Source organism: Camelus dromedarius, chromosome 24 (genome assembly GCF_036321535.1).
Source record: "Camelus dromedarius isolate mCamDro1 chromosome 24, mCamDro1.pat, whole genome shotgun sequence".
Taxonomy (NCBI): domain Eukaryota; kingdom Metazoa; phylum Chordata; class Mammalia; order Artiodactyla; family Camelidae; genus Camelus; species Camelus dromedarius.
In genome coordinates, this window is record NC_087459.1 from 21,985,740 (window position 1) to 22,002,663 (window position 16,924).

General features: G+C 53.0%; 2 protein-coding genes across 2 annotated transcripts; one reads left to right on the forward strand and one right to left on the reverse strand.

Moving 5' to 3' along the window:
* Positions 1–5,554: 5,554 nt before the first annotated feature.
* LOC105089717 (zinc finger protein 501) lies at positions 5,555–9,263 on the reverse strand. Its single transcript, XM_031432825.2, is given in 2 exon segments — positions 5,555–7,599; positions 7,602–9,263. Coding segments are annotated over 2 exon segments (1,392 nt in total). The 5' UTR covers positions 8,674–9,263; the 3' UTR covers positions 5,555–7,279.
* Positions 9,264–9,389: 126 nt separating this feature from the next.
* Positions 9,390–16,635, forward strand: ARMC5 (armadillo repeat containing 5). The gene is made up of 6 exons (XM_031432824.2): positions 9,390–9,888; positions 11,411–11,518; positions 11,619–12,405; positions 13,976–14,511; positions 15,139–15,271; positions 15,375–16,635. Exons 1-6 carry the CDS (start codon positions 9,414–9,416, stop codon positions 16,192–16,194), a joined length of 2,859 nt encoding a protein of 952 aa, XP_031288684.2. The 5' UTR covers positions 9,390–9,413; the 3' UTR covers positions 16,195–16,635.
* Positions 16,636–16,924: the final 289 nt, after the last annotated feature.

Below are 16,924 nucleotides of genomic sequence, written 5' to 3' on the forward strand. Positions count from 1 at the left end.
AGTGGTGGAGCGCATGCTTAGCATGCACGAGGTCCTGGGTTCAATCCCCAGCACCCCAACTTAAAAAAAATTATTTTAAAGATTGAGAAATTGAGTTCTGCCTTCAGGAGGTGGGAATTGTATCTTGGAGAAAATCCCCCAGTATAGGATGAGTATTTCCAAGGTGCTGGACAGCCTCAAATTTGACAGGTGTCTACTGCTCAGTATGTTTTTTCAGTCTGGAAAAAACCTGACTACTTGGAGGAAGAGGAAGAACACACAGGCAGGCCCGTATGAACCTTAGAGGCTCTAGAAATCAGGGTTTTAGAAATCTGCAAGACAGGGCAGGGCTGACATCTGCGGTGTTCGTGGTTCTTTCCTCAGCACCGGCACTGAACTTGGCATGAAGTGGGTGCTCTAAAAATACGTATTTAATGAATGTTTGAACCATGTTACTTTGGATAACTCTATGGAAATGCCTTTTCAGAACTACTGTCCAACAGGATGCCTCCAGTTTTGATCAAGAGCTGATACACCTGATCTGAATTAAATATATAAAAGAAAAATAAGTTTTATGTACCTAATCTAAATATATGAAAGAAAAATGAGGAAGGTATATTTTCAAGAAGGAACTCCAGACCTGTTCTTCCTGGTAATTCTAAACTGGTTCTTTTGTGGGGGAGGGCTTTTTTTTTTTTTTTAACCTTTTTGGGGGCATTTTTTTTTAGGAAACTTGTTGAACAATCAAATGTTATGTAGTGCTGCTAAATTATTCCTGCACCCTCACTGATCTATGATGGAATTTCTCCTATAGTTGCTTTTTCCTAGCTGGACTTTGGAACTGCTGCTGAGAAGATGGGGCCTTATTCCAGTTAAAGTTACTTGACCTTCTCTGTCCACACACAGCCCCCTCCAGCTCCCTCCCAACTTACGATATGACTCTTGGAGAAAACAGAAATGAAGAAGGGTATTTTTACGTGAAAAGGTTCTAAGCGCCTCTCTCTCCGCTTAGAGCTTTGACGGTCATTGCCAAACAATTCCCTGAGAACTCTCTTCCCCAGGTCTCAGCTTGGAAGTTCCCACTAAGAGTTTTTCTGGCTGGTACTTGGTCAGTGGCCTGAGGGCTGCTAGCATCCTCTGCTGCTGTCGCCCCCTTGTGGCGCACCTGCCCAAGTACCCAGAGACTTCTATACAGGGAGTCTGTGCTTTTCTAGGCTGATGGTGGTTTTTGTCTTAACTGCCTCTGTGTAAGAGGCAGTGCAGAGCCAGCTCCTGCTGTCTTTATACCCACTACTGTTTCATAAGTTCTCTCTCACATAATTAATTGAGCTGCTGCCAAAGCTTCCAGTTTCTAGAAGTTTAGGTTTTTCTTTGCTGCAGGCAGAGGGAAGAACAAGTTCACTAGCTGTTAAATAAACCCCAGTGGGCAGCATCCCAGCCCCCCTTCAGACATTCCTCAGCTGTTGGTGGTGAAGGGTGTGGAGGGACGACTGCATGGAGGTCTCTCTCGTGCCTGTTTCCTGGGACGCCATGACCACGACCATGATCATATTTTCCAAAGCAACGATCAATCCAATATGTGATTTACTAAATATAAACTTTGTTTGTGGAGGCCCTAAGACCAAATATTTGAAATGGAATTGTCCCAAAAGACAATTTAGTGATGATACAAGACATGGGTTAGTTACAATGAACAGTAAGGGGAGTTTGAGGTAAGACAGAATCAGGGTAGAGCCCACCAGTAGCTCATTCTATGGGATAATAGGGTCTAAAGAGGGGCTGTTAGCTTCCTCTGACACTGGAAGGGACTAGAAGTTTATTGTAACAGACATCTGTCGTTCTGTGTCATCTGCTCATCATACCTATGTCTTCTTCTTCTGGTAATAACTCCCTGGGTTTTCTTTGTGAAATCACCACCACCAGCCCTACCACCACCATTTTCTGTTCACAGTTCAGGTGGGGTTGACTCCCTCCTCCAGCTCTAAGAGGGGCCACCTGACCCAGGCCTAGCCAATCAGAGCACTCCGTTCTCCTGGCCATAGTGATTGGTTTGGGAGGGGCACAGGTCCATGAGTCTCAATTTGGGGACTTCTTTCTGGAGCTGTTGAGACACAGTAGTACTTTAACTGGACTTAAGAGTTCAACTGGAGACTTAGATGAAAGCCAATATTGAAGCCATTTTTAGAGCAGACTTGAAAGATTGGGAGAAATCTTGCCTTGTTAATATTATTTGAACCCCCCACCCCCACCCCGATCAAGATGTACCAGAATTGAGAAAGATTTGTACTCTTAGGCTTTTCAGTTCCATGAAATAACAAAAAGCCAGTATGAGAGGGGGTTTTGAGTCTTCATTGTGTGCTAAATGTTTCTAGTGAAAAGACAGCATATCTCTAAACTTTTACCAACACATTTCCTACTTCTGTTCCCCTGTACTGTGATCCACATTTTATTGAAACTTTTTTGCCTTCTTTCGTAGATACATTATAAATGTCTTTAATAAACATTCTGGAGGATGTATGACTTCAATGAATTAAACTTAATGGGCACTTGAAGTGAAGGGCTCTGATATTTGTTAAAATGGAATTAAGTCAAATAAATCATACATTGAGATATAGTCCAACTTGCTAAGGATTTAATAGGTTGAGTCTTTGTATTTTTATTTTCTTCTTCCATTTCATAATAGTACAGTGTTATTCATCAAAATAAATCTATATGCTGTTACCTGATTTATCTGAAATACGTATCTAATGCTGGGGACACAGAAGACTTTAGCTGAGCCAGGCACACTTGTGCTTAGTTGGCTTCGTGGCTGGTGTAACTCAAGGCCAGACTGCGGCTAGACCACCTGCCACAGTTTGAAATTGCTGCTCCCATATGAGCCCTACATCTCACATCCAAGTGCTGTGTTCACTAGACCAACTAGTATGTAAAGAGGCCTTAAAATGATGACTTATTAATCTCAGATATTTTCTAAACCACTATTTTGCCACTGCAAATGCTGATTATTGACAATACACTTGAAGGCCCTTCTGTACTATCACTGATGATGCTGAAAATTTGATGAGACCATCCTTGCAATTTGTGATAATCTCATCCTTACAGATGCAAGGAACCACTTCCGGTGAAGTGCACTGGATCCAAGTAAACAGCATAGTCTTTAGTTGCTTTTCTCTGTTACCACTATAGACATAACCATGATCTCATTGACTGGCAAGTAAAATGACCATGAAGACTTCCGATTGGGTGTGGTCAGCTTCGTGGTCACTTTGGTTAACTTCCCAAGTGTGTCCACGTTGTATCTTGGGAGGATGAGGATGAAAGAAACCTGAGTCTTAGCATTAAAAAAAAAAAAACTCTGAAAAACCAGAAGTGGTTCCTTGATTCAATTAATATTTACTGAGCGCCTACGGTGAGTCAGGCACTAGGCCAGGGTCTCTGCCCTTATGGAGCTCCGTCTACGGGGAAGTCAGACATGTGACCCGGCATTCGCGACGGTTCTCAATGACGCTGTAGCAGTTACCACCTCAGGTGTGACAGGGGACTGTGGGAAGGCTTTGGGGGCTCACATAATAAGTAGGACAAGTTTAGGTAACAGAAAAGGGGGAAGGTCATTCTGGGAAGTTGGAAATAAAGTTAAGTACAAAAACACAGAGGTCTGAAAGGCCGTGGCCAGTAAAGCTGCAGAGGTAGGGCAGAGCCAGACTGAGAAGACATGTAGGTCATGTTGAAGCATTTGAACTCTCTTCTGTAGGCCATGTTGGGGGGTGAGGGTGGGCACAGATGCTTTTAAGCAGGGGAGTGACATCAGATTCAATGTTGGAGTCTGGGGTTTAAGCGAGTACTATCACTGATGGATTATACGTATGATGAACCAGAATGCAGAGGCTGGAAGCAGAGAAGACTGAAAAGGAGTCTACTGCAATAATCTAGGCAAATGATGGCAAGGACTTGCACTTAAGGCAGTAGAACTGGCAACAGAGGGAAGACAGAGTTGAGAAAACTTTCTAAAGTAGGCGAATAAGATGTGGTACCTGGCGGGACTTGAGTTGGAGGTGCTGTGCTAGGGGAGAACAAGGAATCAAGGACTGGGGTAGCAAGTCTGGAAACTCCATGGATGATGCTATGAAGCACTTCTCTGCCGTCTGAAATTCTCATAGAGTAACATTTTTTCCCCACTTTTTCTCCGCTCCACGTCCTGCTCCGAGAGGGGCGCCACTGCCGGATCGCGGCCGGCAGCCTCCGAGGGGCCTGTTGGGAAATGTAGTCTCCCGCAGGGGGTCCTGGGAGCGGGAAGTGCGTTGACCCCTGCCCCCGAAGACCCGGAGACCCGGATGTGGAGGGTCTCGGGCATCCTTACCCAGCCTCTGGCAGGGGGCGCTCCAGCCCCGGCCGCCCAGCTAGCTTCTCACCTCCCCAGAAAACGCGCCCCCGTCCCCTTGCCTTCCCAAGAAGGGCCGAAACGGTAAGAGCAGTGAGCACATGACAAAGCGCTGCATAGGAACCCCATCCCAGTCCCTAACTAGAACATGAGAGGAATGGCTAGAGGCGGTCTCTTCTCAAGCATGAGGTTTTCGGTACCACGGGACCACGCTAGGCCAGGGCACCTTGGCCATGGATCACCCAGTTGCCCCCGCCCAGCGATTTTTGAGCCGCGCGCACGCAGACGCGTCGACCCCGCCCCCGAGCCGCTCTCTCCTCCCTGTGCGCAGAGGGTGCATAGGACGCGCTGGAGGCCGGAACTTCGCGCCCCCTAGGGGTAGAGGGAAGTGGCGAGCGGCAGGGGCTGGATGGCGCTGGGTGGCAAGGTTCAAGAGGCTGGCTGGGTCGCAAGCCCAGGCGGGATTAGGGTGAGGCGAAGGCGAGTGAGGCGCTGAATTGTGGTACAGAATTTCACGGGGCGCCTCCAAACTCAGTAATCAAGATAAACGACATTGTAATGCGGTATTTCAAAAAATCAAAATGAATGCAAAAAAATGCGTAGTGAACAAAATATCGACCATTTAAATAAAGACAATGCAGAATCCCTGTCCTCCTGGTGAATGTCGAGGGACGGGAGGAGGGAGGGAATCTTACTTGGACCGGGAGGTGCTGCTCCAGCATCCCCGGCACCCTTCCCCAAAAAGCACCGAAGTCGTCACAGTTGAGCTTCCGGGTGGGCGGGACTCCCAGCTGCCAAACCGTGGCCACACCCACTCCGCGACACCTGCCTCTACACCGCCCACCAGGCTCAGAGGAGGAACCTGAGTCCCAAGACTGGGTGAGATCAGAGACAGATCTGGACGGAATCCAAGCTCATGTCCTGACCTAAGCAGAAGAAGGGCCAGCCCAGGGGAGGCAGTATTACTGAGTTCCCCTCCCTCTCAACCGTCCCAGGCCTTAGTATTTTCAGAGCGCCTCTTAATGTGAGAAACTAGCTTCCAGGTAACTAAAAGGGATTGTGCAAACAAATCCTCCTCCCACGCCCACCTCTGCCACGTACCTAACATCCATCTGCAGGTAGAGATTTTGCAGAGAATACAATCCACCCCTGAGGAAGCTGAGCCCAAAGGCCACTCGGAAGAGTATAAACAGGACCTGATCTTAACAACTATTTATTGAGCGCCTACTGTGGATGTGCCTGGCTCAGGCTTCCAACTCTGGCCCTGGCTTGTGCTCTACGAAGTGCCGTTGATGGGGAACATGCAAGAAACTTTCCCTTCATCAGGGACCCCGTGTCCTGAGGCATATGTTGCTCCCAGCTTCAGGAGACAAGTGGCATTCATTACCTGTCACCTTGAGGAAGCCTCTTATATTTGCTCCAGGTGAAAGTGCCCTTTCTCCACTGCCAGCATCGGTCCTGAGTCCTTCTCCTTCGTGACACAAAGCTATCCTGGGACTGGGGCTGTCTTGCTCATTTTTATAACCTTTGGGAGAAGCTAGCAAGTGCTAGCATGTGGTGCCTGCGGACCGATGCCACCAGTGAAAGGGCTCGAGCCTTGAGGAAGAGCGGGGAACTGACATTTACCAAATCACTTCCTTGACCCGAGTGTTTCAGGTAGGTGGTCCCATGAATCCCTTGCCACAATCCTGAGAGGTAACTATTATCATCCCTGTTTTACAGATGAAGAAACTGAAGCTCAGAAGAGGTAGACCTGTCCGAGGTCACACAGATAGGAAGAGAGAAGCCTGGACACTGTTAGAAGCTGAGAGAGGGGTTACTTCCCTTCAGCCCCTATTCTATGTGGGTACAGTTCTAGATGCACCAAGCCTGATAAAAGGCAAGACTGTGGGACAGGGCACCAGATGCATGGGGCTTATGGTTCCACTGGGTGGGCAGTAGGCCTCCCCCAACCTCAAAAAGGCTACAGTCTGTGCCCCTCCCAGGAACAAAGCAAGCTACCAGGAGGAAAGAGAAGGGCCTCACAGCTTAGACTTGGCTCCGGGCACACACTGTGCATTGCTTAAGGAAGCCTCCCTCTGGCTTCCATATACGCTTAAGTTTTACCAACAGAAACACATTTGTTTACTTAGACAGCCCTCTGCAGGGCCCAGGCAAAAGGGCCATGTCCAATCCCCAGTGTCTGGGCACAAGTGAATCTTCACCATTTTTCCTGTTGAGGGATCAGAGATAGAGCCCGGGGAACCTGAGAGGTAATAGGCTAAAGAAGAGGAAGGGGTAGATGACCAACCTCGGGCCTTTTGCCCCTGCCTAGAAATGGCACAAAGCATCCCCTGAAATCAACAGACAGGTCTCCTCGTCCTTTGCTTTGGCCCAGGGCCCCACCAGTTTCACCCTGTTCTTTACAAGAGTTCTCTCAAAGGGGTCATACACCCCAGAGCTCACATAATAGTCCCAAATTCAAATTGCCTGGTCCTTCTGCCACAACACAGCCTTCCTTAGGGTCTGCTCTGGAGGTTAGGGCCCCCTGACCCCGCTCCCTTCTCCACTGCGTTCTTCATGGGGGCTTGCCTGGTGTCCAGCCCTGTTCCTCTGGGACAAGGTAGTTGTTGCTCTGGGTGTGATTAGCATCATCCCTCCCTAGGCCTTTGAAGGGATCTGGCCAGCAGCTGCCAAAGGTGTATCTGCATCTTGAAGCAGCTGTGCCAGTGATGGATAGCACTTGCCAACCAAAAAATCTCCCTCCAGCTGGCCTTCTGTCTCCAGGGCCTCACAGGCCAGGCCTAAGTCCACTTTTCTGTTCTGATTCCTCCAGCCTGGGGTTCCCTGATTCAGCCCACAAACCAGCAACCCTAGAGGAGCAGAAACAAGGTTTGCTGAGAAGTGCTAGTCTGCTCAGGCCTCTTGAGGTCTGGACCCAAGTCAGGGCTGAAGTTGGGGCTGAAACTTAAGCCAGGGATATGGGCTGCCACCCTGGTGTGTCCGCTGGTGCTGGCCCAGGTTGGAGCTGCGGGCAAAGGCCTTGCCACACAGCAGGCCGACATAGGGCTTCTCACCGCTGTGCGCCACCTGGTGGATGAGCAGGTGGGAGCTCTGGCGGAAGCTCCTGCCACACTCGCTACAAGCATAAGGCTTCTGGCCGGCGTGAGTGTGCTGGTGCCGCAGCAGATTTGAACTGTGTACAAAACTCTTGCTGCAGTTGGGACACTGATAGGGCTTCTCGTCTGTGTGCGCTCGTGGGGTTTCAGGAGCTTGGAGCTGTGGTTGAAGGTTTTGCCACATTCTGGGCAGGCATAGGGCCGTTCACCCAAGTGGATACGCTGGTGCTCAGCGAACTGGGTGCGCTCACTAAAGCCACGGTCACACTCAGGACACCTGAAGGGGCGCTCGCCATTGTGGGTGCGCTGGTGCCGTAGGCAGTCCGAGCTGTTGGTGAAGTTCTTGCCGCACTCACAGCAACTGTAGGGCTTCTCCCCTGTGTGCGAACGCTGGTGCTTGAGCAGGTAAGAGCTACGCCCAAAGCTGTCACCACACCAGACACAGCGATAGGGCTTCTCACCCGTGTGTGAGCGCTGGTGCTGCGCCAGGTTAGAGCTGAGGCAGAAGCTCTTGCCGCATTCTCCGCAGCGGTAGGGCTTCTCGCCTGTGTGCGTCCGCTGGTGCTGGATCAGGTTGGAGCTAACGCTGAAAGTCTTACCACACTCCGCACAGGCATAAGGTTTCTCACCCGTGTGCACCCGTTGGTGTTTAACCAGGTCCGAGCTGCGGCCAAATGCCTCCCCGCACTCTAGACACTTGTGGGGCCGGAGGCCTGAGTGGGAGCGACGGTGCTGGATGAGGTTGGAGTTCAGGCTGAAGCAACGGCCACACTCGGGACAGGGGTACGGTTTCTCGCCAGTATGTACCCGGTGGTGCTTAACCAGATCTGAGCCACGTCGGAAGCTTTTGCCACACTCTGGACAGCAGTAGGGCTTGTCACCTCCGTGGCTGCTTTGGTGGTGAACGACGTCAGGGAGATAGGCTGCAGTCAGTCCACATTCCCGGCACTCGAAGGCTTTGGGGACAGCAGGATAGTTGGTCCTGGCAGGATCTTCTTCCTCCCTAGGGCCAGAGACTGACCTACGTAGGTACTGCAGGCCCAGCATCATTTCCCGAGCGGCCGGCTGCCCGGGCCATATCAAGAAGGGCCGATTGGGTGTAACAACTCCGCAACTGAAGGGGGACCCCGGGACTCCCTGGGATCCTGACGTCCGGTTCTCCCCCTGCTCTGCCCCGTCCAACTTCTCCCTTGCAGCTTCTGGCGCCGCTGACTCCATTGCGGTGAAGAGAGTCCCGTTTTCTAGATACCAGCTACTTAGCTCATAAGCACAACCAGAGCTGGAGACACTTGGGACCCAGGGATCCAGCAACGGAAACGGAAATGTCCACTAGCCCGTGCCATTCTAGGAAATAGCAGCGAACGGTCTCGGTAGGTTTAACCCTCTCATTCACCTGGCGGAACAAGTGCTCCCACTTGCAGCCGCTGTTAGGAACTTGATTTTTTCCGCTTGGCTCGGGGTTCTCAGTTGGTCAGCGCAGACTTCGGTGCCCCGGCCACCGCTGGGAGGCGTCAGAGAGAGCCTGCAGGAAAAGGTTATCGCTGCCGAGGACACGCTGGGGGCGGACTAGCCAAGTCACCTGGAACGGGACGGTACTGAGACTCTGGTCAGATGTCTGGGTTCCCCCGAGGCACTGACCCATCCGAATACCCTGGGAGAGTTTCCCATCCATCCTAAGTTAGGTGTGTTAAGCTTGGCGCGGACTACACAGCCCAGCGTGCACCGCACGCGCCTCTTTGTCTCGTACAACGATTAACCACTACTCTCTACGTGTCTTCTGCGACTGTGCAAGTCAGAGAACTGGGATCGCGAACTACAACTTCCGACTTGCATAATAACTGCGGCGGCGCTATTTAAAAAGCGTCAGAGAGGAGGTGCCTGGCCACGCCCCTCTCTTCCAGTTCCGCTCCCTTGGATAAGCTGCGAGGAGGGGGGCGGAGCCTTAGGCCTGAGCCAAGATGGCGACTGCGAAGCCAACCCCCACGGACTCGCTCTCGTTCTGCCTCGCGCAGCTCACGGCGGCGGCCGGGGAGGGTCTACGTGGGGGAAAGGACACAGCTACCAACGAGACACCCTTGGGCCGTGCACTCCTAGCCCTCCGCACGCGCCACGTCAAGGCAGCGGGGGGAATCGAGCGCTTCCGGGCACGCGGCGGGCTCCGCCCCCTTCTTGCGCTGCTACGGCGAGCGGCTGCAGCGGGTCCCGCCCCGTCCCAGACTGGCCCCGGCTCCGCCCCCTCGTCGGTGGAGTCAGCGGCTTCTTTTGGCCCCGCCCCATCGCCGGGCCCCGCCCCCTGCGCGGCGGCGGCGGCGCCCTCTCCTCCAGCGCGCCTGCGCAAGACGCTGGACTTGGCGCTCAGCATCCTAGCCAACTGCTGTACGGAAGGGGCGTGCCGGGCTGAAGTGCGCAGACTCGGGGGCATTCTCCCATTGGGTAAGTGCTCCGCCCTCATATCCTAGAGGGATTCCAACTACGCCTCTGTCCCTATCTGGGCCTAAGCGGTCTTTAGTTCTTTGTGTTGTATCCTGGAAGAATGCACTTTATGACGGCGCAGCTCCCCCACCTCTCAAGCTGTCATGGCCCGTGACGTCACTGGCCTCTCTATAGATCTTACCCTAGCCTTCCTAGGTCAGATAATTACAGCCAATCATCTGGGTATTGACTGTGGAGCACCTCTCTCGCATCTGGGCTGCTGGAGCCAAAGGGTTATTTGATGACTCTTTCAGATGACTCTTAACCTACATTTATGCTCATAGCAGGCACTCAGTGCTTACTGAGTATCTGGCCTTGTGCAGGGCTCTTAAGTCCCATTTGATGAGCGGGAAATCAGGAGTAGTGATTAAGGAAGTGGGCTCTGCAGTCAGCTAGAACCCTCCCAGGCTAGGATTGTAATATGGGGTAATAGCTACCTCGAAAAATTGGGGTAGGGAGAAAATGGAATACAAAAATAGAACTCAGATACTCTAAGCATGGTACTGGGTACTTCCAGTTATTAAAAACTAGCACAATAAGAACAAATCCTAATCCAATATTTTATAACTATTCATGGAGTATAACCTTTAAAAACTGTAAATTACTGTATTGTATACCTATAACATATAATATTGCATATCAACTGTACTTCAATTAAAAAAAAAAACAGAACAAATCCTAACAAAAGATGGCAAGGTTTTCTACTCACCAGTTAAATTGGTGCCTCCTAGTGGCAACAATGTGAACACAGTTTACATGTCATTGCCTGCCAGCTATGAAATTATGCCTATTTTGATGAACTCTTAATTTTTTGAATAAAATAAAGCATTAACATTTAAAATTTGCAAAAATGCATGCAGATGTTGATGTATTCAACGAGAGGCCTGGCACATTTATAAATCCTCAATAAATGATAGGTTTTGTTGTTAGTGTATAACCCTGTCATTCCTTGTCTGTTTTATATTTTAAATATCTCCTGAAACCATCACTTCTTTGCGTTCTTCCATCATGTGCCCAGAAAATGGTGCCCATGTGCTGGACTGTGCTGGTAGCTGATTTGGTTCAAGCCATTTTCTCACTATTGTGACAACCTCCGTGTTGCTCCCTCTGCCTTATTCTTTTCCCCTGTAGTCATTGTCCCCATGGCTGCCAGATTATATCATATCACTCCCATTCCTAAAACCCTCTGTTGCTCCCAGCACCCTCACATTCAAATCGTGATCAAGGCCCTTCATGAGGTCATAGCATAAACACTTGGTCTCACCTCTGGGCCTTTACAAAGTTTACTTCCAAACCTGAAATGCCCTGTAACACTTCTGTCCACCATCCTTCTAGCAAATACCTACCTATTGAACCTTCCAGACCCAGCAAGTGTTAGCCTGTTCTGCAGACCTTCCCTGTCTCTCTCAGGCCACATTCTTGAGGTAATTAATGAGAGAGACAAGAAGAAGTAGAACCCTCAAGAGGCCAAACTCTCTTGCAGTGACCATTCTTCAGTGTGTGAAGACAGACAGCATCCAGAACCGAACAGCCCGTGCTCTGGGGAACTTAGCCATGGAACCTGAGAGCTGTGGGGACATCCACTCTGCTGGTGAGCAGTCTCCGAGGGGGGAGTCAGCTAGGACCTGGGGTGGACAAGGGACTTGAGGGTCTGTCCTCGCTCACCCTCTGTCCTCTTCTTCCCTCTCCAGGTGCTGTCCCCCTGCTCGTTGAGAGCCTGACGGCCTGCCAGGATTCACAGTGCCGGCAGAGTGTGGTTCGTGCCCTTCGCAACCTGGCAGATTCACCCCAGCACCGCCTGGCCCTAGCACAGCAGGGAGCGGTGCGCCCACTGGCTGAGCTTCTGGCCGCTGCCCCAGACCCTGCACTTACCTTGGCCTTAGTCCGTGCCCTCCTGGAGCTGAGTCGAGGCTGCTCCCGGGCCTGTGCTGAGCAGCTAAGTCTGGGTGGGGGACTCGGCCCACTGGTCGGCCTGGCCTCCCACCCCAAAAGAGCAGTGCGTGAGGCAACTATCCTGATCCTTGCCAACCTGTGTGCCCAGGGCCTGGTGCGGCCTGCCCTGGGCAATGCTGGTGGCGTGGAGGTGCTACTAGGTGAGCTTCGGCGGCGCCGGGGCCCCAGCGGGGCCAGCCCCGCCTCCCAGCAGCCCCTGGTGCGGGCTGTGTGTCTGTTGTGCCGGGAGGCCATCAACCGGGCCCGACTGCGGGACGCTGGTGGTCTGGAGCTGCTGATGGGCCTGCTGCGGGATCCTCGCGCCAGCACCTGGCACCCTCGTGTTGTGGCCGCCCTTGTGGGTTTCCTCTATGATACTGGGGCCCTGGGCCGGCTGCAGGCTCTGGGACTTGTACCTCTCCTGGCTGGGCAGCTGTGTGGTGAGGCTGGTGATGAGGAAGAAGAGGGAAGAGAAGCTGCTTCCTGGGACTTTCCTGAGGAGCGGACCCCTGAGAGAGCAGAGGCTGGAAGCTTCCGAAGCCTCAGGTGAGTTCCCAGCTGATGCTGTGGGATGGGGGTTTGTGTCTGCTCCAACCCTCTTCCCTATGCTTAATCCCCCAATTCTGTCTCAGCAAGACTTTTATTGACTCTGACTCCTAATTCCGGGTTCTCACTGAACAAGACCACTTTCTAGTCCTAATTAAATACACCTCTTCTCCCCTGGGGCCACCTTTGACCTTTCCTCCACCCCAGCACCTCTGAACTTTGGGTCCCAGACAGGTTCACTGGAAGGTGGTGTGTGCACTGGTTGTGATGATACACTCTGGAGTCTAAATTCTTATTCTAGTACCACCACTTTTAAGCTGAGTCATCTCAGGAAAGTTAATTAACTTCTCTGAGCCCCAAATTCCTTGTTTGTAGCATGGAGGATAATCATACATACATACCCCATAAAGTTGTAAAGATTAAATGAGAGCACTTTGCACCTTACCTGGCACTAAGCAGCGCTCAGTAAATGTCAGCCTTCTTGTGGACTCTTTGACCTCACCTCCCACTGCTTTCCTGGTGCCCACGATACTCTTGCACGCTGGCCTTCTAGCTAGTTTTTGAACCTGACATGTAAGTACTGTCTCAGAGCCTCTTTGGTTGCTGTTCCCCCTGTGTATGCCTTGATTAGATCTTACCTTCTCAGTGGGGGCCGCCATCAGCACCTGATTTTAAATGTCAGCTCTCCCCTCCCCCGGCTCTTTTCTATTCCCTTTAACTTTCCTCCATATGCATCACTTCACACCACACTAACATACCTTGTGGTTTCCCTATTTTGTTATCCTTTTCCCCTGTCGACAAAAATAATCAATAATAAGAATAGAAAATAAAACTAAAAAAGGAAAAACAAAGAATAGAAGAATTTTATTTGAGCCCCAAACAGGATTAGCCTGGAAGCCTGTTTCCCAGATTACTCTGAGAAACTGCTCCAGAGAAGCAGGGTTTCTAGCAGTTTTATATCTTATCAGAACAAAGAACACTAAACAAGTCAGGGATACATTTCTTCAAGGTTTCAAAAAACTATACTAGCACATACCGTACAGCATGTACAGTATGGCCTTGGTACCTGGGAAGAGAGTCTTACCATTAAAGGAGGACCAGCATTGCATCCCCGGAAAAGGGGCATTTAATCTTTATTTTTAACATGGACATTCTTGTGGTCAATATGCCCTTTCCTTTAAGAATTAAAGCAGATGTACAATATATGTTCGATAGGCCACAGCAGGCTATTTTAGTTAGCATCAAATTCAAGTTAACTCATGTGTAAGCCAGAATGACTTCCCTATATCTCAATATGTGAAAATTTCTTTTCTCACCCCTCACTAGAATATAAAGGGTAGGAAGACAGGAACTTTTTGCTCATTGCTTCTCCCCAGCACCTAAAACGGATCTTAGCACATAATAGGCATCAGTAATTGCTGAAGGAACCAGGTTTTTCCCCCACCTCTCTTTATCCCTCCCTGGATCCACCTTCTCTCCTGGATTCAGTTACCTCCTTTTGCATGATCAGTCTTTTGGCCCTGCCCCTCCCCTCGGCCCTGGGTTCCATCCCCTCTTTCTTCCCATGCAGGTCCTGGCTAATCTCTGAGGGCTATGCCGCAGGCCCAGGAGACATCTCCCCCGACTGGTCCCCCGAGCGCTGTCCGCCGCCGCCGCCGCCGCCGCCGCCAGAGCCGGCCCATCCAGCCAGCCCTTCCCTGGCCCCGACCTCACTGCGGACGCCCCGCGCCCTGCGCACCCCGGGCCGCAGCCCCGCCACCACCGCCGCCGAGGAGCCCTGGGGTCGCGAGGGGCCCGCGCTGCTGCTGCTGTCGCGCTTCTCCCAGGCTCCCGACCCCAGCGGGGCGCTGGTCACCGGCCCCGCCCTGTGCGGCCTGCTGGCCTACGTGACGGGCGCGCCGGGCCCGCCGAGCCCCCGCGCGCTGCGCATCCTGGCGCGCCTCACCTGCAACCCCGCCTGCCTGGAGGCCTTCGTGCGCAGCTACGGGGCCGCCCTGCTGCGTGCCTGGCTGGTCCTCGGCGTTGCCCCCGACGACTGGCCGGCGGTGCGGACCCGGCCTGCTCGTCGCAGCCAGCACCAGCAGCAGCACCAGCACCGGGAGCTGGGTGGGTCCCTGAGCGCCTTTCCGCCCACATGCGAGGCCCCTTCCCCATTCTGCCTTCCCTGCACCCTGAGGCTCACCCTCTCTCGCTGCCCTCAGCTCACCTTTAAACAACCTCAGCCACTAGGTGGTGGCGGGAGGGACTCCCTCCTGTTCTATCGGGGCTGCACACAGTTCCAACCTTTACCCGAGCCTTGGGGTCCAGAGACCCTGACACCAGACTTGGCCCCAACGCGTTAGAATTATGCCTGTCTGCATCTCCCTATCCAGTCTCTTCTTGGCTCTGCATTATCCTGTCTTCCCACTGGGCTCACTGATTGTGAACCCAGGCTCAGGCAGCATGCCCTCCTAGGCCCCACCACCCCTTCCAACCCTGCTAGGGATGGCCCTGTCTTCTGTGCCCTGTTTCAGGCTTTGAGGGCCCAGCCTCCCTCCCTGACCATCCCACTTCCTGTTCTTGCCCTTGACCTCCAGCTCCTAGTGTCTAGACCTCAGCCTGCTGTCATCCCCTTCTTCCTTGCCCTGAGTTTACACCTTCCTTCCTTTCAGGGGCCCAGAGGCCTGTCTTGTCTATCCCACCCCAGTCTTGGACACCAGCTCCCAACCTGACCTGCTCTGCCCATCCCTGCAGGTGAAATGCTGCTGCAGAACCTGACCGTGCAGGCTGAATCGCCCTTTGGAGTGGGTGCCCTCACTCACCTGCTGCTCTCTGGGAGTCCCGAGGACCGTGTAGCCTGCGCACTGACCCTGCCCTTCATCTGTCGGTGAGGGAGATGTGGATGCCTTGCAGTGGTTGGGGAGGCAAGGTTACTGTTTCCCAGTCCCACCCTCTTCCACCTTCTAGAGGATTCTCTCTTCTCCCTAAAGGAAGCCTTCTCTGTGGCGCCGGCTGCTTCTGGACCAGGGCGGCCTCCGTCTCCTCCTCTCGGCACTCACTCGGCCAGCTCCGCATCCGCTCTTCCTCTTCTTTGCTGCGGACTCCCTGTCCTGCCTCCAAGGCCTGGTGTCTCCCACCATGAGCCCAGCCCTCCTACCTGCAATTCCCTTGGACCTAGACCCGCCCTCCCCTTGCCTCTATGAACCTCTGCTGGGCCCAGCCCCCATCCCAGCCCCTGACCTCCACTTCCTACTGGACTCAGGCCTCCGGCTCCCTGCCCAGCGAGCCACCTCTGCCACCGCCTCCCCCTTTTTCCGGGCCCTGCTAGCTGGCAGCTTTGCCGAAGCTGAGATGGATCTAGTGCCACTTCGAGGCCTGTCACCCAGCGCAGCCTGGCCCATCCTGCATCACTTGCATGGCTGCCGGGGCTGTGGGGCTGCCCTGGGGCCTGTTCCTCCGCCAGGCCAGCCCCTGCTGGGCTCAGAGGCTGAGGAGGCCCTGGAGGCCGCTGGCCGTTTCCTGCTGCCTGGGCTGGAGGAGGAGCTAGAAGAAGCCGTGGGCCGTATCCACCTGGGACCTCAGGGTGGCCCAGAGTCAGTGGGTGAGGTATTCCGCCTGGGCCGGCCCCGGCTGGCTGCCCACTGTGCCCGCTGGACACTGGGGCCAGGGCAGTGCCCACGGAAGCGAGCCCTGGCCCTAGTGGGGCTTGTGGAGGCAGCAGGCGAAGAGGCAGGGCCCCTGACCGAGGCTTTACTGGCTGTGGTGATGGGGGTAGAACTGGAGGGCAAGGGTCCTAGCCTAGACTGTTGATGTCCCCTGGGAGGAGACCCGAGGATGAGTTGGCTATGAAGGAGATCCCCCTCAGAGTGGCACAGGAGGAGGCTGAGCAGAAGGAGTCACCGGCAAGGACCTGTGAGAGGATGGACCTCAAACCTGGCTGATGGTCTGAGACTCAGGAGTGAGAAGCTAAGGCCAGGGGCTGGGCATGGGGCCCACAAGATGAAGAACAGCCCAGAGCCCCAGACACCTGGCCTGGCCCGGCTTTCTGGAGTTGGAATTAAAAACTTTGGAGATGGGCTGCCCCTGTTGTGTGGTGTCTCTGCTTACTTTCCTGTGGAAGTCCCTCTACCCCCTCACCCATCAAGTAGGGTCTAGTCCAGGTCTGTCTCAGTAGAGTACACCCTTGGTTTAGAAGTTTAATAAGTAAGTATGGGCTGATTCCTGGAGCCCTGGAATATGGGGGAGTTCCCAGGCTTCTCCCAAGGATGTGGTTTTGGGCCCCAGGGGAGGCCTGCTTCCTGCTCACGCTACTTCATTGCTCAAGCAGCCACCCAGCTGGATGCAGACCTTGGTCAGGGCTAAGAGGGTTGTGCTGAGGGAATGTAAGTGTGGGGATATACATCCGAGGCCTTGACATTACTATTTCCTCAGTGCTCTTCCTCTTGTCTTGGGCCTTTAGTCTCTGGATCTGTTTTCATGTTTTGGGTCAAGTGTCCTCCTGCTGTTTTTCTAACGGAAGACCTGTGTTCTTCAAGTCCGT

Excerpts from the sequence above, each read along its gene's own strand:
- ARMC5 (XM_031432824.2), top strand. The coding sequence starts at position 9,414 with ATGGCGACTGCGAAGCCAACCCCCACGGACTCGCTCTCGTTCTGCCTC. Across the intron at positions 12,406-13,975 it reads GGAAGCTTCCGAAGCCTCAG|GTCCTGGCTAATCTCTGAGG; the intron begins GTGAGTTCCCAG and ends CTTCCCATGCAG. Across the intron at positions 15,272-15,374 it reads ACCCTGCCCTTCATCTGTCG|GAAGCCTTCTCTGTGGCGCC; the intron begins GTGAGGGAGATG and ends TTCTCCCTAAAG.